The following is a 22,556-nucleotide window of genomic DNA, read 5'->3' as shown; positions in this document are numbered from 1 at the left end:
TACTAGGTTTTATTCCCTGCAATGACATGAGACAAAATAAGACACCAATTAAAGAGTTCCAATATAAATCAGGGTAAGCAGACTGAATTCTGAACCAAAACTGGCTCCTGAAAACACCCTGGAATGATAGAAGGGCCATTTTATTTTCCATTAGATGACACAATGCCAAAACTTTTTCTAATCAGTTAAGTAAATGCTTACATATTATCAGTATGCAAACCAACAGCGCTAGAGTCACTTTGCATTAGTCTGTCTTAACTAACCTTCCATTTAAAGGCCTTTGCTGTTTAGAAATGCATCTTTTTAATTTTTTTCTGGAAGGAATATACCTAAACAAGCCAGGAGAAGGAACTGTACAACTTAGTATGGCATTTTAGTTTGAATCAGAAGCATCCCACCGCAGTCAATCTCCCAGTGCTCCCACTTTCCCCACCCTGGCTCTCTTCGCAGAGCCATCAGTCTCAGAGAACACACGCTACATTACTTTCAGATTAAACCAAAATGGAAGACGCACTTGAACATGTTCCAACCACTAATGTGTTCTCATTCCACAACACCAGGCTAAACCTCTTTGGACATCAAACCCCTTTGAAAATACACGGTGTGGACACTGAGGCCTCAACACTGTGTTTCACTCTGCAAATATGGTCATATTGGCATTCTTTATTTGCTAAGGTAGACATGGGCAGCACAGTCATGCAAAGAAAAATTACTGTTAAATACAGATCTCAGTATGAGAAAATAGACTGACAGAAAAAAAGAAAACACTCAGAAATTTAGGATGCCGTTCACATCTTTTTGAAAAATACTGAATGAATACATTTTATTAAGATTATCCAAATAAAGTACAAAATGCTCACATGGATTATGAAACAGTTGCACTGTTAAACTGTACTTTATTTCATGAGCAGTAAACTGAGCTATGGAGATTTATTTGCTTGTCTTTTCACTAAGTAAAACATACAAGTTGGGATATGAGCATTTTAACAGTTTCAATACAATTTCAATGCAATTTCTTGTACTGAAAGAATAAAAATCTGCCACTGGAAATGTACAATCACTGAATAAAGGGTATCTAAATATCAAGTTAATACTCTCATGGAAAATTCTAGAACAAAGGGTTAAGTCATAGATGAGATTTCCATTAATCATAAATACCAGAGTAAGCAGCATTATATTGCACTGGCATGTATAGAAATAATAACAGGGAAGGAGAATTCCAGTTTGAGATATAATTTCAGATTTTGAAGTATTATTTGTTGTATTATAAATGAGATGGGAATGAAATTAGTTTAAAAGTTAAGAAATGCCAGTAAATCGAGTAAGTAGGAGCCTGCTAACTTCTAAGAAATTTTCCATTACTACTTGCATTTGGCTGATGAAACTAAGGAATTTCCCAACACAAAACATGCACCTAAAGCAAACAAACAAACACTGTTAGTGCTGCACTTGCATAAACTGTGCATACCAAACTTTAAAAAAAAAAAAAAAAAAAGTAATAGGCTACCTCCACTCACAGTTGTCTTTGTTTCTGGAAATTGATTTCTTGGGTAGAGCTATGGAAGATTTATAAAAAGGATTGTTATGTCACAGTTTGTTTCCCCATTTATCATATGGGCTTGAAAGCAAAGGCAAGCCCATAAATGAGCAGGAGTTAAGAGCAATCATCCTTTTAGAAAACAGGACGCCCAAGTATTGCATTTCTAATAGTCAATATTAACTAAGAAGTCAATATTAACTAAGAAATCTTATTAATGAGTCTCTCTATCAGTAAAGCTATAAAATGTTTTCTACTGCAAAACAGGAAGGGGCATATAGTTTTCTGAAAGTTCGCATGATTCATAATGTAAGTTTAAAAAGCCACTTGAATATTGAAGAATATTATAAATTATAATAGTATGAGTTTACCTGTACATATACATTGATCAATTTATCTAAAAAGTTAACCATTTTTAAAAATTAAGAAAAGTTAACATGTACTATTGCAACAGTTCTGTTAATTCTGCTCAAATTAAAAACTCAACTTTTGAAGGAATTCTCAAAGGTAGAAAAACCTAGAAAAAAATTTGGGGATATTTTTTGTAATAGCCTGTAGTACTGCTGCCACACAAAAGCCACAATGGACATAAATATTTAGATAATAGCTAAAATAGTTTTTGAATGCACCTTTGAAACAAGGAAAACACACTTTACTGCTTTTCTACAGTAATTACAGTAGTCGTGCATAGGTATTTGTCTTACCAGAGTACAAGCATGCAAACCATGCTCGTTGTACTAACACTGAATTTTGATGCTCAGTTTAAAGCAAATTATGGGGAACTTGTCTTTGCATAATGCTTTAGGAAGTAAACACTGCCAGACTGAAACCTTGCTCATTCTTCTAAAAGGCATTCACCTAGAAACTTTCATGTAACATATTGCTCCTCTTGCTTTATTTAAATTATATCAACGCTCAAATTTGCTAAACTGGTTCATAATTACTTCTCTTGTACTAATGATATAATTTCTTGGAAACAAAATAGTCACTTTTCTCCTAATTTCTATAAAGGTATGTGAAAAGGAGGTAGAAATACATTGCTTTGGTATAACTATTGCTGGGAGAGACAAATATCTATCCTACCACGTTCGTCAGAGCAAGCTATAACATTTACATTTCATCGTAAAACAAAGAACTATTATATGTTGCACAAATATGTTCAATATTTTGTTAATGCTTCACCCTACCTACTATAATACCGCTATACCCGTACTTACTTCCTTATCAGCAAAATGTGATTTTCAAGAGTAATGTTCATACCTGGCTGACATATGATAGAAAGGCAATAAAGCCATAGCTAGGTTCAAGCTGAAGCTAAATTTATGACACCATTTTGGATCCATACACATTGCCTCCTGTCAGTACCTGCATCTCTCTTTTTCAACCACTAGATGGTGTGAAAAAATAAAAAAATTGCCAAGGATTCCTGCCGACGGCCACAAAATCGGAGTATTAATGTAGTGGATTAGGAAATATTTTTTGAAGAAAAGTCTTGACCCACTTCAGGATGGTTAGGTTCACTTTTCCTTTGGTTATATTTTCACTTACCAGACAAAGAGCTCGTAAATAATCAGACCTTGAAACTGAATCAAGTGGAGAGTTAAGATGGATAATTCCTTAGCACTTTCCCCTCCAGGGACCCTAAATTCAGAGCTGACAGTAGTGGCCAACACTCATTTTTCTGAAAAAGCTGTAACAATCTTAAAGCGAAACAGGGCTGAATTTTCTGGGCTGTATTTTGGAGTAGAAATCATTCCCAAAGAGAGAGACTCTATATATCTGAAGCAGCAGTAAGCCTCTTTCAAGGACCGATTACGGATTAATCACAGCATGACCGCAAAACAGTTGATATACAGAGGACATCTTAAGCTACTGTTTTTCTATTCTGCTCCATTTTTTAAATTCAATTTCTCACTCTTTTGGGCAAGGCGTAGCAAATTATTTTTTCACCTACAAGCTGAAGATTAAGATTTTATAGTACCCATAATATTAAGCACAACCCACAAAGAGGCCTAACTTGTACAGAGGAATCTGTTTGTTCATGAGCTTGTTTCAGAGAGAGGGGGAAGAGATGGTTATTTTAAATTAGTACCATTCTTCAGTGCTGTATAACTGCTTGAAAGTCTGCCCTATCCAAGAGTGTTATCCAGCCTTTAGTAATGCAATTCAGTTATTAGTTTAAGTGACAATGAAATACCTCAAAAGACATGCACAGTCACATTACCAGCAGTAATATATCTTCCATATTTTTATATAGGACCATCTTTCTATCTATAAATCTTACATTTATTTAAACAGAAGCTGTTACATTTATTATCCGGAAACATTGTAGCTAAAGGTATCACTGAAGATTTAAAGCAACTGTAACAAAACTGAAGAGTTTAAGACAAGCAGATGCCTTTCACTTTCATGCACCTACTTGTATATTTCAATGACCTACAATATCTTTGGCATTAATTATACTGAACAGCAATTACATCTGAGATATATATTCTACATATATTTTAAAAGGTGAGTTTTTTTCAATGAGAACTTGAAAAGCTCAGCTGTTTTCTAATATGTGAGGAAAAGAGAAATTTCCTTTGATGAATTGTTCAGAAGTAGAGTTCAATGGACTATGAGATACGTATTTTAGGAGAGGCTTTGTTTTTGTTGGAGGAGTTAAGGAAAAATAAGACAATTAACCAACATTAAAGTAAAATAAAATTTCACGCTTATACCGCTTATCATCACTTTAGAGAAGAGGAATTATAATTTCTCATTTGCTTTGCAAACAGGAAAGCAGTAAATTAAAAATTGCCCAAATCTGTCAGGGCAAACAAATTTGGAATCTGAGCTGTCAGAACAATTACAGTGTACATACAAAGATGAAAGCATAGTTCAAAAAAACAAACCATCTTCTGTAGCAAGATGCTCAAAAAGTCAGAATCAGCACAGTCAGGAATATAAAACAGGAAACAAAAAAAACCAACATACAAGATAATTTAGAATTCTACAAGGTTAACTTTCACAAGCAGAAAGCACATTGTCTCCCGTTAAATCAGTTAACAAATGGTAGCCAAGATTTAACAAGTAAATAAACATGCTTTTCAGCTAATTCCTGTTACACAGCTATGTTTTAAATATGATTATAGTTCATTTGACAAAATAATTAATTGCAGTGAATATCTGATTGCAAACTATGGATCTGAAAGGGAATGCCAATTTCCCCCCACAGAACTGTGGGAATATACCTTTCTGCCATCGCTCTCAACAACTGTGTAACCCCAGAAGCATCCCATACCTTGCTGAGAATGTAGATAATGTCACCACGTTTAAATGTCAACTCATCAGGTACATCTCCTGTGCAGTCCCACAAACCTTGATAGAAATTGGCATAATCGGTATTTTTGCTATCTGCAAAAAAAATGGCATCTAATTACAAAAAGATACAGATTGACTAAAGTTACTCTTTAAATGTCCACATACTACAAAGCATTTTATTAGTGCACATTTCTTACTGCTAGCTCCAGAAACAGCTCCTTCATTTCACAGAAGCAAGTGGAAAACGAGTTTAATATGCAAGCCCTTCACTGGCAAGTTGTATCACTTAAAGACGTGTAGCTACAGGTTTTCAAAGCATTTTCCAGCTGCAACTTAAAGCAGCTAGTTTTCCTCTACTAATATGTTTCCAGCAAGCCATTTTTCTATCCCAACTTGAAACTGATAAAATTGCTAGAATATAATTAATAATAAACTGTGAAAGGAAGCCAAAGGAAGTATTTTGTGATACACTCCCCCTCCCTCTCCTGTTCCAACAAAACTAAATAACTTCTCTGAGAACCTTTGAGATAATCCTTGTTTGTTCCTTCTGAAATACTGGAGAACTTGGAAACTGTTGCTGAAGCTGCATTTTAAAAATATTTGTGTCAGCTCCAGTTTAGGACATTAAGCTCTGGCTAAACATGCAACTACACTACAGTCATAAACTCATCCTTCTAACAGCATAAGCACAATGGATGTGCTGTGTTCAAGCTGCCATACAGACCATTAACTGATTGATTATTTAGCACTCTTTGCTCTGTAATACGGCAATAACACAGTAATAAATGCTTTGTCATACACTTACAATACAGAGTACATCTACTGAAACACAGCGCTTACACATGGTTAAATACACTGGGTGCTTCTGTTACACTGCAAACTATTTCCTGTTTTTAATTCCATGAGAATGGAGTCTGATGAGTTAATGCAAAAAGAATGTAAGCAATACCGCTAAGATGACCAGTTACATTATGTATACACTAACCAGACAGAATGTATATGTACTAATAATTTACATCACTGGAAAGCTATCTTCTAATTCTGATAACATAAATATCACTGAACTGGCTGGATCAAGGCTGTCATCTTAGTTTTGTTATATGATCCTTGAACAGCAGGCTTGCTGGTTATTCCAACATATACCAGTTACATTTGCATGTCGTTAGCACTCTACACTATTATTTATAGTTTACGATTTAATCATGATTGGTTCATTTTATTACTGAAAAAATCCAGTTAAAATGTCAAGTATCAAGCGATAGAAAGTGTCACGCTATAAAAAAACCAGCAGTATTCAAGTTGTGGTTTTCCCTATTTTGACAAATACTTAGATTTTAATTTTAATAATCTCTATATGAGCATGAAGAGCTTGTTTTCTATTTATCCATTTCAGTCTGTGTTCTGTGCTATCTTGTTTTGATGGCAATACGGTCACAAGGCCAAATATTCACAACCTTGAATTTAAAGCTGCTATGCAAGTTAGCAACCATTTAATTTTCCATGAACTGGCGATTAGTAGCTACCACGTGCTACACAGCACTAGGGGGCGTTCTGAGTACCAGTGCACAAATTCTTCTATCACATCAAAAGCAGCAATATATACACATATAAAAACTCCCGACCATTCAGAAAGAGGAAATATGGTTATTGTAAAATGCATAAACAGAATCATTTCAAGAGGAAGGTGGAAACAGTTTGAAATGTTGCACCTCCAAATTTTGGTCCTTCCCATTTGCCAGTTCATTATTCACCAATTCAGTATTAGGCAATCATAAACAGTAACATAGCTTAGCACCAAATTAATTTGTGATAAATATTAAATCAGAATCTCTCCTCAGTCTTTTGATACAGCACTGATCACAGTTCCCAGCTCTATCTTGTAAAAGATAACATAAGGCCACATGAGAAACAACTAAAAGAGCTATTTCCGTATATCCTACCTTTCAGATCTTTCGGCAGTCTTACTGATTTGGTTTAAAACACATTAATCAGGACTTTTACTTCTTCAGAATTCCACTGAAATTTACTTTTCACACTGATCTTTACCACTTTGAGGTCTGTTCTTATCTTTATGTGCCTGAAGTAACTCTTGTTAACACTAATGGAGTTACATGGGGAATGTCAGCAACAGAGAAGATCCCACCACAGGTGAGACAACATCTCTCCCTAGATATTCACTACGAGCATTTAATTAAGCCTTAAAGTGAGAAATCAACTCAACTAATAACATGGCCAACACTAAGAAAGATGCATGTTAAAATAAGCTTACTGCTACTGTGAAGATGTTGCCCAACGACTAACCATGGCTCTGTGCCCTCATATGTGAATTCAACGTAAGACAGAGTTGTTTAAATCAGAAAGCCACAGTTCTCAGAAAACTGTATACCGATATGTCAGGAGTACAGAAATGAAAAATAGGGAAAGTGTAAGTTTGTGAATAACCATGCTGGTCTTCCAACAAGTGTTCATTTCAAATTTGAAAACCCCTCTCATACCCACCAGCACAAGTTTCTCCAAATTCTGCAAGTGCACCTATTCAAGTGTAAGAGCCAATTGTAAATTTAACTTCAGAATCCATTCATCTAAAGGGAAAAATCCTTCATAAAATGATTCATAGTGCTTCACAAACACAGAGGTAGAGCAAAAAAAAGCTCTGTAAAATACAAGCCCATTCTTTCTTACTTCAGCCACTCTTTCAGTTAGAGAAGACCCTGCCAAATTTCACTGATTGACTCTGAGGATCTGAACAAAACCAGGGGACCTGGGTAAAGGAATTTGGGCTTTATATGGTAATGAAATTATGTGGAGCTTCTTAAACACATGTAATACCTGAAAACAGTTAGTGGATTTAGCATCAAGAACTTATGCGCCCATTAGAGTTCAGATTCAAAAGATAATGATTTTCTGGTATTACTCTGTCACAATTACACTCTATTCTTACACACTGTGAAATGTTTTGCGCCTTAAAAATACTATAATGACATAACTGCTAAACTAAAGTCTGCCATATTTCAAATGCATGGTCTCTTAGGCCACAAATATGAATAAGACATGATAAAAAAAATTAAAATGTGTAGCAGAGGGTAAAAAGCAGTCTCCTTTTACCTACCCACTGCTTTTAATATTACCAATCACAAGAAATGGCTGAGCAGGGTTTTGGATAGCTTGTTTTTCCAGGAAATACTTCTTTCATTCCATGACAGCTATCTGGACGAACAACTATCCAACAGTTTCCAAACTCTTCCACAAAGAATTCTTCATGGTTTTCTTCTGCCATCTCTTGTTTTTCCAGTAACAATAATAGTATTTTGTCCAATATACTGATGAAAACACTTTATAGAGTTTACTTGACAGATCAAACAGCAACAGCTGCCAGCCTTCCTGATGGTAGGTTCAGACTGCTTATTTCACTAAAAAATACTGGCACCTGACAATACGTGCTTGAAGAAAGAAAGGTGAACAGTTCATTTTAAAAAAATCTGACAAGTATATCACTCAAGCATGCACTTCAAATGATGTAGACTGTTTAAAATTTGAGAATGCCCATGGATTACTCAAGGTAAAAAAAAAAAAAAACCAAAAAACAAACAAAAAAACAACCCCAAACATAAGAATATTCTAACAGCCTCAATAGACAGAAAAAACAAAACCTGGAAAAACAGATTAAAAGTAGATACTTCAGAAGTGTGCTGTGCCATTGCAGCCTAAGCCAATCTAACTGCAGTCCATTCCATTCCTGGCCCCTTCCTTGTGCCAATTCTGGCAGTTGTCATTCCTGAGCACAAACCTGGCAGAAAACTAAGCTGATCAAAATAAAAACAGGAATTACAGCCCACGTATGGAAATGCACTACTTAGATCATTAGAATAAATGTGACTGTGTCTGATTTCCACTGATCTTCCATTGTAATGTTGATGGCATCTAAATTAGCAAACCCTACTATAGTAGTGACTCAGAGCTAGTAGTTGTATTATCTGCTTACTCATTGCTTCTGGAGTGAAGAAACAAGCATGTATGTTTTCCTGTTACCACTATGGTCTACTGTCCATTATGTTTAACAGCTTGCCATTCTGATCAGATTCTTCAAAAGTTTATAGCATCAGATTTGAAGATTACTAGTCTGGGCTACTTAATATTTGAAAGAGGTGAACTTCTGGAAAATTACTGTATCCTCCCTTTTGGTGATGATGTGCTCAATATTTACCATACTGAAGGCTTAAAAATGGAGAGACAGGTGAAGTTCAAAATTTACACTACCAGAATGACTCTGTTTTACACAAGTGATTTAGACTCTCAGTGTTAAGTCTCAATGCCCAGATGAGACATACCCTGTAAAGGACACAGTTGGGTTTTTTCTGATGATGTCCTAAACTGCAAAGACTGCCTGTTACTTATTTACTTGGTCTCTTTCCCACATGCCAGAAAAATTATGAAATAAAGGCAAAATAATTGTGCTGTATTTATTTGGACTCAACCTCTAATGTCGCCCAATCTGTTCAGTATAATCTTTCTCACTTCCCTTCTATTGTTCCTTAGTTACTCTAAAATCAAAGTATTTACACTGAGATAGCACAGAACATGACACTTACTGAAACAGTGATGGTGGAAATTATAACGGGTAGACAGCAGTAGCAAAAAAGACCCAGAAAGCCACATTATGTAACTGAAACTCTTCAATGCTTTGGTATTTTTAAATAATTGGGTCACTAACAATTAATGTAAGGCTATCCAGCAGCAACAGTCGGCATCAAGACTGAAAGAATAAAAATAACTCAAGTCTGCACATTAATTGAAGTAGCGATAAGCTAGGGCAAGAAAAGAGTGGGGGAAAAGGAAAGGTTTTTTTGCACTTACCAGGCTGAGCTCACAGACAATATGCAGAATATTTTCTGTGAAATTCAGGTTTAGTAAAGCTAGGCCATAAATGCAATTTAAGAATGTATGTGCTGCTTGTGTGGAAAATCATGAAATATTCTTGAGTCAGGTTAGATATTTATGATGTGATGCCTGTCAGAAATACTCATGCCAACTCAGCCCTAAAAATAGTAGTTAACTAAGATCAGATCAGAAAATTACTGCTTAAAATTAATTTGATATCTGGGGAGAACTGTTATGGTATTTTCAAGGACATTACACAAATACTAGTAAGACTGGTAAGGCTGTTCTCACCACAGTTGAAACTCTTCAGAAATGAAGGTGCAAAGGTTTTGATTTCTTAAAAGTAAGACCATTTAGAACTTAAACAAGATACATTAGTGAAAAAAAATTCTTTTGCCAACGTTATAATTGGACTGACCTCATGCTCCATTATGACAACACACTCTTCTAATTACAGTAATGTCTAAATGAGTACTAAATATTATGGCTATAATGAGTCATGTTGTCTCACACATGTTTTTAGCAGAGCACAATGCTAACAGCATCTGATGACTTGGCTCTTGTTTCCTTTCCAAGAAAAGCAACCTAAACTCCTCACAGCAACCTGTTCCTGCTTTCCTGTATGGGTCAGGAAATCAGGCCTCGGTTTCCTCTTCACATGTTGCAACAGGAAGAGCACTGCAGAGCTACTTCCTCAAGGAACTCTTCTTGCCCACCCTTTCCTTGACAGCCCTGAAAGAATTATGTGTATTATGTACAATGGGGGAAGGAGAGTCAAATTGCATGTCAGTGCAGGTCACAGTGACAATGCAGCAGATCTCAAAAAGGTGTAAGGTCTGATAAGAAGCAAGTCTTCTCTACTTGCTGTGTCAAATCACCGATAGTTTATCTAAAGGTCTGTGACCTTGAAGCGCATATATATCTTGTTTTTAAGCATAACTGGAAATACCTTTCTGTCAAGAAAAGTTGTCTGGCCATGTGACTTTATATGGTGTTTACAGTTATTTTTCCAGTCCCAGAGATAATTAGCACAGGGGCAGTTTGCCAAGCTAAAGCTGAGAGAATATCCTTCACAGCCTTTCTGGGCATTTGTGTCCTTTTCCAATTTTTATGCTGCTGTCACTGGACTCTGGCATTTCTTACCCAATTCATTTGCTTTCTGTGGTAATCATATGCAATGAAGATATGCATGGCCAACATTTAAACAGGCTGCAGATCAATTAGTGGTCTTAAGTTTATCTGATTTTTATCAAAGAAGACAGAGCTTTGGGTCGATTGTCAGAGCCTGTGTCAAGTTGACCTTTTCAGAGACGTCTACATTGCCAGTCCCTTGGGCAACTTGTTGTCCCCTGTTAGTCTCTGAATGGCAGAAGTCTGTTCTGCTCAAGCACAAAGTATACACAGATGTCTATATTACATTCTTATAGGTTTGACAGCAACTGCATGTTGTATCTATAAACTGTCCTTTAGCAGTGACACTTCCTCAATGATGATAAGCTAATTTATGCAACTAAATCTCCTTTGTGCAGAAATGAAAGCTAATTGAGTCATTACAAAGTAATTCAGGAAGGAATACCTTGTATAAATTGGCTTACTTTATAAATCCTTCTCAAGTGGTTTTCATGCATCCTAAGTGGTACTAAGCAGTTCTGCTGCCATCAAATACCCAGGTGAAAAAGACAGCTTTACAGAGCTATAAAAACATTATTTTAAAACAGCAAAAGGAAGAGACAAGAAAATAAATGTATAAAGAAAGCGCATACACAAAATAAAGAGGAAAGATTTTAATTACCTGAAACAGTGGTAACTTTCTCCTGGCTCAGTTTTCTTGGCACTTCAGCCTTGGAAGGAACACGTTCTTCTGCAAAATACATAACTGCAAATGAAACTCTGAAGGGGCACCTCAGCTGACAGGAATTACAGCCCACATCAGTCTGAAAGCCACACTACATTTCCAGATCATAAGCCCTGTTTACTATTTTGCATTCGTACAGAAGTTGGAACGTTGTTATTTCTGTGTTTTCCCCCACCCATCCAAACATCCAAGAGCTTTCTTTCAAAATCTCAATTGCGAACATCTGTTTCCCTTTTCACTCTGCTCTGAATGCAATAATACAGAGCTGTAGTTCTGCTGTTTCTCAGTCATTCTGAGACAATTAGAATGAGGGCCCTACTCTGCTACATACGTTTCTTGCCAGGATAAAAAAAAAAAAAAAAAAAAAAAAAGGAAAATGAGGATTGAAAAAGTATCCCCAGCCCATGCAAGTATTCAGAAGTCCTTAAGAGAAGTATGCAGAGAAGGCAGAGGACATCTTACCTTCAACACTGTCATACAGACACACTAGCTGGACACCTGCATGATGGGAACACTACTGCTACAGATGTCATTCATTCAGCACTCCTGCCTACTGTGACCATGGTTTTAAGCAAGCCAGACTCTATCAAATAACTTCATGCAAGTTTAGGAGACAAGAAAAGAGAAAAAGCCTGGCAGCAATCAGCTCCGAAGCATGTTTTCTGGCTAACAGGCTTGGAACACTGAAATCCCCACAGGCAGTTTCGAAAGATGTGTTCCGTGCTCCCTGTCCAGCACAGATGGGGAACTCTCTCATGCCCACACCCTCACTTAAGTAAATCCACACTCCACTCAATACAGGGACACAAGATCTGCTCTTCACATTTCACAGTCAACAATTCTGTTGACGAGGCAAAAAAAGGAACAAACTATGAAGTATTTTAGCTGTGTTCTTTCTTCAGGTTCATAGGGAAGTAGAAACAGATTTATCTTGGCCTTTATAGCGTATCAAAACTGACAAAGCTGCTGTACAGAATGAGGAAATAGGATATTGATAAACCCACTTCTCAAACAAGAATTGGACTTTTAATACATTTTAAACTATTTGTCTTTGCTACTCATCACATCTTATACAGATATTCATGGTTGTTTTTAAGACTCACATTTCAGCAACTAATTTTGATATTTTATTAATGACAGACAATAGATACAGAACTTACAGCTTTTAAAATGTTCCTTATTGTACAACTTTTATGTAATTGCCTACCTACTTTGACAAAGACTGAATTTTATATCAACAGTTCAAAGGATTTTTAGCCTTGTAAAAACTTAATCTACTCACAAGACTGTTCCTGCAAACATTAAAGCAGATGTTTAAAGCACAAGAGTAGACCTGTTAAAATGAGTATGCATAATTGCTGCTAACCTATATGTGCAGTCCTACAAATATTACAATTACATCATGAGATTCACTCTACAAAGAGCTTTGAAATTCTGCCCTACTAAGCCAGCAAGAGTTTTTGGTCTCTGATGCCTGACTAGCTAAACATCTGGTCAAGATGAATATAAACTATTATTTAAGCCAAGAAAAAAAGAAAAAAGAAAAAAAAAACAAAACACAACAATAGAACAGGGAAAATCTGAAGCTGCAATACAACACAAACACTCTGAATTATTTACTGCATTCAAATGTATTCTCCCACTTGGCATAACACTTGTTGAACATTTCCAAGTACACTCATTTGTTTATTTTAAACATTTATAATTGCAGCATAAATGGCAAAAATACATCCCCATGTGCTGTCCGGAGCACTAGGAGGCACTGTCATTCTGTGGCTTTCCTACCACTATTACACCACTCACAGGTAGCATTATCCTATTATCGGTCATATTTTCTAGGATTGCTTCCTTTTTCCAGAGCAACCCAGTTTCATCCAACACACAGAGTATTATATATTGATTAAATAAATGTTGATATTGCATGTTATTGAATGTTTGGACCTACATCAGTTGATGTGTCAAATGTACTGTGGACTTTATCACTGTCATGGTCATCAGACTATCTTAAACTGAGGACTGACTTTAGTAGAGGGATTTCAACTGAAGCAAAACAGCAGAGGAGGTTTGAAAAGATTTTTTCATAAGGTAGTTGTAGCTTGCATTGTGGTTTCATGAAAAAACTTAGAACATATGCATTCTGCTTCCTGAAAAACATTTCCTAGGAACAGGAGTTCACCAGATCCATACCTGAAGATGAAAAAATATCTCAACCAAGGCTCTTTAAATACTGAAAAGGTCCCAAATTCAAACAAAGGCTATTAGCATACTGGTTTAGATCCCAACCGTCCCCACTTATCCACTTTGCTTTACACTACAGTTGTCACATAGAGGACGAACTTTCAGGTGTAATTAAACTGGAAGAGGTAGTCAAGAACCGCAATGATCATGGTCTAGCTGCTAACAGGTATTCAGTCCATGGAACTGGACTAAAGGGGCTCCATAGGAAACCTCTTCTGAAACATGCACAGTGAGAACATCAGGTCCTCAGCACAAACTTGTGCTTCATGAATCTGTTGCAAATGGCCCACACTACTTGCTAATGCAATCATGCTCCCAGTGGAGCAGATGTAATAGGCCTGTCTTAGGGTGGTAAAAAAAGAACCTGTGACACTTACTAGTGTTTTCTTGTCTTATGTCCCAAAGCAATAACTAAATGCAGGAGACGTCCTTTAAACACAGAAGCCTCAATTACCCCAGGAATTAGGCCTGTAGCCAAATGTGACATACTAGTTTGTGTTGCAACATGGAATAGAGTCAAAAGATCAAAAATTAAAAGAAAAATACAGTACAAGTCCTTCTGTATTATTAAGATACTGTGTAAGAGGAGTCATGCAGACCAATCTGGTACGTTTCCTCTGTATCTCTTCTTCACACCATCACTGCCACTGCAGTGAGAAAACATTATTCTTGACCTTCTCACTATGTTAAAATGAGACTAATCAACACTAATCAAACCAGTAAACTCTTCCAGAGTTGTAGATGTAAATAACCCTTAACATACAGGTTATGTTCCATACTCTGCTGGTACTCAAGAGACTCTAATGGCAAACAACCTACAAAATTCTTGTGGTGACAGTGTAACAAGGAACTAACCATATCTGTTGAGGGTTTTTTCATTTAGTCCATGAAAGCTGTTGAAAATAATTTACTTATTTAATTTGCAATCTGAAGAAAAACCAGAAAAGCAATCATTCAATCATAGATGATCCTACCATCCACACAGTTTAAAAATTGAACAAGTTCTACACTAGCTGAGCTTTTTACATTAATCCACTGGTTTTTTCCTTCCAATTTCTTTTTCTTAAAGGGGGAGGGGAGAAAAAAATCAGACTACTTGAGTACAAAATGGATAAGAGTTTGGACTGAACAGTGCATTCCTTCAATGGAATATGGAATCTCCATGATAAATATGCATAAACTTAGCAGTGTCCTCTCCTAACACATTACTTAACCATCTTTTGCATTAGACTCTAATTTAATGCCATTATTAATTGGTATTCTACTGTATTCTAGTCTCTGACCCATTGTCATTGCACAATACTAGTTTATACCTTGGATAATCCCAGTTTGTGGGTTAATATATTCTATTCAGCACTTTAATAACAGTAAACAAAACCAGCTCAGCTACACAGCAAAATCTACCAAACCACACAGATGGTTATATGGTTTTCATTGTGTGGTTTCCATAGCAATCATATTGCAAATCTGGAAGCTTCTTGCAAATAAGCAGCTTGTATTTACATGCCTCTCAGCTACAGCATGGAACTCTACAACATGTGAAGTTGTTATTCCAATCACATATTGTTAGAAAAATCACTGGAAGATGTTTTGATCAGTTCAGATAAAAACTACTGCAGTGAATTATTTTTTCATCTATTTCATAATGATACAAGCAATCACACGTTTGTAATGCACATTGATATATCTTCATTTGAAATCTCACTGTGGTGTCAGAAGGTTATAAGCATACAAACCAGTCCTCCTCAAAAATACTTGTATTATTAAATAATAGATTTAAAAAAAAAAATATCACAGTATCACATCCCTCAGCAGGGATGACAGATGCATGCAAACAAAAAGGTGTGCACATGAAGAACTCTGCTGACGTTGACCGTCAAGGATCTATACTGCTTTACACAAGAACAAGTAAAAGATATGATGGCATGGTAACTCCTCCATGCTGCTTTTTTGCTACCAAATAATGGCTCTGCACAAATGTAAACAAGAACTTCCAAACATGAATAAATGCTTATTGTGGGAAAGAGTCAAGACCCTTTCTCTCTCAAGTTTATCATTTTATGAATTGACCTAACCCCATAACAAGATGGGTTATTACTCTAATAAAGAACATAAAACAGTCTACCTATGTAATTTTTTTTAAAAAAGTCAGCAAGAACTGTCTTTTTTACAAATAAGATTATTTGTTTAGAGAAACATTTAAGAATTCCAAAGAAGGAGCAAACCCACAAAATTAAAGAACAAAACTGTTTTCATGATTTGGCTAAACTAATACCTTCTGCTAGTGTCAGTAGTGAGGGCTAGAGACCATCTGGGGTCAAAGGAATAAGAATTAACACCCTGTTTTATGCAGGGCCATCAAGCTGCCTTAACTGAGGACAGTGCTCCCCATCCTGAGGGAGGGGGTCCTCTGCAGTATTCTCACTATATACAGACTGTACATGCCTGTACACTTCACCCAAACTCTTACAGAGTTTTAGCCTAAGCAGTGTGATACACCAGAATACTGCCCGATCCTGGGCTTATTTGCTTTGTTGTGTGCATTTATAATGGCAGGGATTTTCCTTTCTGGTGTCTTCTTTTGGACTCCAGATTCACCTATTCTCTAGGGAGATCTCCAAATCCACGTAGCAAAACTCTTAACTTGGATAATCCTCCAATATTCCCACAGATCTGTCCCTTTCCCCCAGTTCTTCCTGGACGTGACAGATTACTGGAAGATTTACACACAACTTGACATTTCACCCTACATTCCCAGTAGCACTCTGGTGCACTCTGTAAACAAATGAAACAGCTTGGAAAAGGCTGCTGAAGGTGCTATTCTCTAGCCATGGTGTGAGATAGGAGGGGCAGCAGAGAGGGGAAGGCAGACTATCTTTTATTAAAACACCATCTGACTAACAGGGTGCATGGTTTGGGGATGAAAATGCCACCAAGACAGTTACAGAAGTGGGAAACAAGCTGGCTGCTATTTAGAGAAGAGATTATAAACAGTAAGAATTTCTTACCATGACAGAAGATAATTCTTATTTTACCCCTACTTCTATGGGTCAGCTAATTACCACCCAATGGTTCAAACAGTGAAGTTATATTCCTGCATGACAAGCCTGAGTGAAAAAAATTATTTCCACAACACAATCAGAGGAGACGAAGACAGAAACAGGTCACCCAGACACTGGCTAAACACTGGGAATGTAGATCAGGTGACATCAAAATACGAACAGAAGCAGAAATTACATCTGAATTAATGGTCACCACTGTGCTCATAAATCAGATGGAAACCACACAATACAGAATTGTATTCCAACAGTCTACAGAAAGAGATCTTCAGGTTATGAACAATATAAAAATACATTTTAATGAAAAATATTATGCACACCAAGATGCTTCAGTTTTAGCTGAAGACAACCAGTGAAAATTCCTATCCCAAATTACTTTGAACACATGTGATCCAAGTATGATTCCAAGATGGAGGCAAAAGGTTTCATTCAAATATACTACCAGCTAAACTGGATGGGACCTCCAGCTAACATTTTTTGTACAAGTTTTAGTGAGTTCTTTGAAAACAGCCATTATTTAAATTCTAGAGTAAGTCAGGTTGAGTATACGCACCACTCTGTCTGACCAGTAGACAGTAACATAAGTCTGTTATTACTATTGACAATGTACTGACCTCCCAGTGGCCTCAGATAAATAGCATTGGCTCTGCAAAATGAAAAAGCTAGAATCATGAAATACTTTGGGATAGAAGGGGCCAGTGGAAATTACTTAGTGTAACACCCTGCTTTAACTCTGAAAGTTAGATCGAGTTTCTAGGAAACAGCGTTTGGCTTCTTTTGGTACTCCATACTAAGCTATTCAGAAGCAGTTTGTAAGGGTCTGTGTATTTTAATAGTTCACGTATGAGACAGCTGAAGCTAATCACTTTACAGAACAGGATTTGCTCAAATGACTCATTTTTGTCCAGATCCTGCCAAGTCTCCAGATGTGAGGTTTCCTGAATTCTTTGAGAAATCCTGCACTTTTTTTCCCCTCAGTGGCACTCCTTGTATCTTGAAAAGGTGCTACTGTGCACCACCATTACTCCCAATTGTGCAAGCAGTATGAATAACCAAACCAGCCACTTCAGCTAAAAAAGTGAAGCACTGCCTCCTGTTGAGAAGACCTTGGAAAAGTTACATCATCATCCTTACAGAAAAGATTAGTAGAATTTGTTATAAATTAACTTAGGATAAGTGCTGCAGGAAAAGAAGGTGAGAAGAAGTAATAGTTATATGGGAGTCCTGGAATGTCATTTAGTCATTTTCTGGAATAAGAAAAATTCTCTCTTAAAACAACTTTTGTGTGACACAACTCAGTGAATTTAAGCATATGTTATGGTTTGGCTTAATCAAAACCAGAAAGCAGATATAACATTCCCCACCTAACAAAAGCATTTTGGAGTTACAGCATTTGCTAAACTAAAGAGTGAAGTAAACCAAAAAATTCCCAGTTCTACCAGGGACAAATACAAAACACACTTTAAGGCTGCCATTCTTGAGTTTTGTGCAGAAGAATGTTGTTTGGGTCATATAACTATTGATATAAAGAATAATAACAGAGTGAAGTAATAGAGAGAAATGAGTAAGTTTGGAGAAGTGTTTGAGAAAATTATCTCTTTCTAAATACATCTGTGAAAAAGACACTGCATTTCTCCTATATTATTGCACACATACCCGTCCATATGAACTATACTAGGGCAATGGATTAAGAAACCATGTTTTTAAAAGCACAAAGATACTATATGATTTCTCACTAGTTTACTGGAAAAAACAAGCAACAAAACATTTTTCTAGCAGAAAGTAATTTTTGTAATGTTTTAGGGCAGAAAATATGAAGACTGAGTGATCAAAGAACACATCTCTGTCATTGGAGGAAAACAGTTGCTCTCACACAAGATAGAAAATTGAACACTGCTGGCAAGGTCATCCACAGTTGTTGCAAAGTGGATCTTCTCACTCTACTGTGCATAATTATACCAGGTTTTCAGGAAATGTAGTAGCATGCTTTGCTTTACTTACCTTCCCTATCTGTTGAGACCTGAATACATGTTAGCACCTTTCCTCTTTTTTTTTTCTTTCCTTTCTCCAGTACCAAGTGTTCCAGTCCCCTTGCTTCCCTGTCCTTGCCCAATTCTGTAGTAACAATCAATTCATATAAAGACTATACCCCCTTCAGACCCCCAAAACTTTAACTAACACAGAGCTTGTTAGTATGGAAGTTGCTGTTTCTGGGGCTTCGCAAGGCCCTTCAGGCTTTAAGAGCAAAGTATCACAATGGGAGGAAAAACATACTCAGTCACCTGAACAACAGAACAGAAGACATTCATTAGGACAGCTGAACAATCCACAGATGTATACACAATCCCTGGTTTTAGTTACAAATATATTAAGATTTCATGAACTCAACTTCCTGCTTGAAGTGCCTGCTTGGAGCTCTCCTTGCAAATAAGTAATCTTCAGTCACGTTTGGAGTAACAGCTGAATCAACTTATTTGTGTGGTTCCTAGCACTAGACATCCAAACAACAATGTTTAAAAACAAACAAACAAAAAAATCAACTTTACATTCTCTACATTCTAATTTTTTCCTTAGACAAACATAGACCAAATAGAATTAACAGTTTGTCAATGTAAGATTAAAGGAGAAAAAAATTATCTAGTCTGACAGGATTAGGAGGTATAGAAGTACATAAAATCTTAGTTACACCCATAGCAAGCTTGGGAGGAGAGGAGGTAGAAAAAGGCAGGAAAAGCAGAAGTACATACCAGGAAAGACCATTTAGAATGTCTAATTTTGGAATACTAAAATTTCTTTGACAAAATGATCTAATTATTATTAATAAAATTCAATACAAATATGCCAAAGTGTAATGTGCACTGCATAGAAATAAGGGATTGGTTTTGCACTGACCTTTTTATTTCCTCATGAAGGAAGACCTGATAATAGTAATTCTTCTCAAGAGAAAAGATAAAGGTCATCACAAGCAAGTTCAATCGTGGATATGCACACAATAATTATAATGAAGAATAAAAGAAGTTACAGAAAGACGCACTTCCAGAAATTCATTCATTCTTTTCCCATTTTTGTATTCACAGACACTTTGTATTTACAATTAAAGTCAACGTTTCAGAAATTTGTTTTCAGAAAGCAAGTCTCTGTATGATCCTATATGCTAAGTGAACTGGTCAGAATATATTAAACTCGAAAAACAAAAAAATTCTATGATATGCCATCAAACAAGGTGAAAAATTCATAAATCACTTCAGAATACAGCTCCTTACAATTTCTTTAAGTTTGATTAGGTACTTTTTAAAATGTTACCTACATTTTTTTGATCAAGAGATTAGTTAACAACTTCCACACCTGAACAGAAGCAACTCTGAAGGTAAAGTTTCATGTTAGCTTCCAAGAAAAGCACAATTTTGGCTCCATTTCTAAAAATGTTCCTAAAGCTTCAAATTTGGCATACAAAATCAAGGCAATAGGCATCTTACCTAAATCATACTTAAACATTTAAAGAAGGAATAAAATATTTGAAGATGCTGCTCTTAACAGATCTCAACAATGTAAAGGAAAGCTTATGGGATTTATGTTTCTACACATTCATCTAATTTAACTGATAAACAAAAATATTCCCTCCTCTATCCACCCTCACTGTCCAAAAAAAGTAATTGTAATTATTGGACAGAATGCAAATTAGTAGATCAAAGGGACAAAGCAAACAAAGATTTTTAAGTTGATTCCATGGTTGTGTTGTAGGATCACAGGAATTCGCACTAGAGATTGCTTGCCTAAATACATGTGGCATGCACGTAAGTACATTATTATATATAAACATAATAAAGATTTATGTGAATTCACTGTAACTAAAATAAATTTGTTTGTTCTCTCAACCCGTAATAGCTCTTAGTTATGTAAATAGTTTAAGTGTTCAACATGACATTTTATAAACCCTATTATTAAAATGTTTTGCTAAAATAAATGTGGTGGATATTAAAATCTACACAGAAAATATAAATAGTTCTCGGTAAATATATCTAGCAATCAAATATTCAATTAACTAATCTATACTGTATAACTCTGTACTACAGTGTTATTTGACAACCATGTACAGGGGTTATATTTCTCAGACTTAAATTTATGTGATAGACACAAAAAAAAGTCTGTAAATGTCAAGTAAAGTTTCCCCATACTCGTTGATCAGCAGCAAGATTTAAATTTAAAAACCATTTCTGAAAACTACATATCCCTAATTGTAACAAATGTGACTTGACATAATATTTACATACATAGAATTCATAAAGAAAGCATCTTGTTTAAACCACATATCCTTTAATAATCTTCAGGGTTAAAGTATTCAAATTTATAGTCCGATTACAGAAATCAACTAATTCAAAAAAGGGACAGAAGACAAGTCATTTCAGCATAGCTCACTTTAGCGAAAGGAAACACAATACAGTTGTTGGCATGTTTCCATAAGAAAAGTCTGGCTCCCAGATGCTTCTCTTATAACTCCTTTAAAAATGTTCTACCAAGACATTTTTGCATTCTCTGTGTTGATCATTAACTGCACTGCACATTGACAAAAAAATTAATTCAGCAGCTTTCACCCTTTGGGTATTTTCATGAAAAGTAACAAACCCACACCACTGCCTCTTTTCACTGTTTATGGCCCATGCCATCAAATTAAATTATGTCAACTATGCTAAATACTTTCTCCAGTTTAAATGGTGAAATAAAGTAATTGTAAAAATATTCTTGTTATGATCCACTTGTAAACAAAAATCAGGTTAAATCAGAAATAAGCAGAGAATTATAGCTGCAATGTGAACTGCTTACACATACCACATTTTGGGTAATACTCATTTCTACAAATACCATCCCCTTCCCCTGTTCTTATACATTAGGTCCAGAGTGGGACCAGCAACTCTGGATGTAAGGTTTACTAGCCCTACATGCCACATACCACGATGTACCTCAAAGAGGTGAGGTAGGACAGCATGGATCTGGAAATAGTTCATAAGCAGATGATAACTGCTCCCCAGGCAGCTCACCATGTTACTGTGGGATTGGCATGCAGCTGGATCTCAGAAAAACCCAGGGCCCCCAGAGTCCCGGATTACTTGAATTCCCTTGCAGCCAGTACTTTGGATTACCCAGCTCTCATGCCAGAGACACAACACAGTCCCACTTGCACTGTAAGAGCCACAATTTGTAGGCCTGAGCTAGGCAATTTTAACTAGAAATTGGGTCTTACAACCTGTATAGAAATTATGACAAAATCATGTTCATCTTGAACTTTTTTTTTATTGAATTATGTGAAAGTACTGTTCAACGATTAGACATGGAGATGCCTCGCTTCTGAAAGAAAGATATTTGAGACAGCTATGGAAGCAAGTATAGATTCAGTTAGTATAATCTGGGACAATAGAAGGATGACCCTCATGGTAGGATTCACAGGCTTTTCTGTAGACAGCGCTTTGTTTCAAAAATGAGATTCCTTCTATTAATTCCCAATTTTGCTCACTGTTGCCTTCAAGATTTAAGGACAGAATAATTGCTACAGCCTTCTAAAACAAAAGCCTTCCACAAACCAAAGACATAAGTACTGGAACCTCTTCCTTAAGGATACTGAAAGTTCCCAAGATCTTAAAATAGTTTTCATTAGAACACAAACTCAAGAGTTTTTAGGTGAAGGAAATGA

The 22,556-nt window shown here is 36.1% G+C and overlaps 1 protein-coding gene across 3 annotated transcripts in view; it reads right to left on the bottom strand.

The window, feature by feature from the left end:
- The window catches only part of SKAP2 (src kinase associated phosphoprotein 2), a 115,138-nt gene that overhangs the window by 6,878 nt on the left and 85,704 nt on the right, over positions 1-22,556 (bottom strand). For all 3 annotated transcript variants that reach the window (XM_026842638.1, XM_026842635.1, XM_026842636.1), the window contains 2 exons: positions 11,511-11,579; positions 4,821-4,933 (listed from right to left, as the gene is read on the bottom strand). In XM_026842638.1, coding sequence (XP_026698439.1) covers positions 4,821-4,933; positions 11,511-11,579 — 182 coding nt within the window. The remainder of the gene's footprint in view (positions 1-4,820; positions 4,934-11,510; positions 11,580-22,556) is intronic.

The sequence above is a fragment of the Athene cunicularia genome (assembly GCF_003259725.1).
Source record: "Athene cunicularia isolate RWA chromosome 2 unlocalized genomic scaffold, athCun1 chr2_part1, whole genome shotgun sequence".
In the NCBI taxonomy this organism is placed as follows: Eukaryota; Metazoa; Chordata; class Aves; order Strigiformes; family Strigidae; genus Athene; species Athene cunicularia.
Note: the sequence above shows the minus strand (reverse complement) of the source record. Positions and strands in the feature narration are given on the sequence as shown.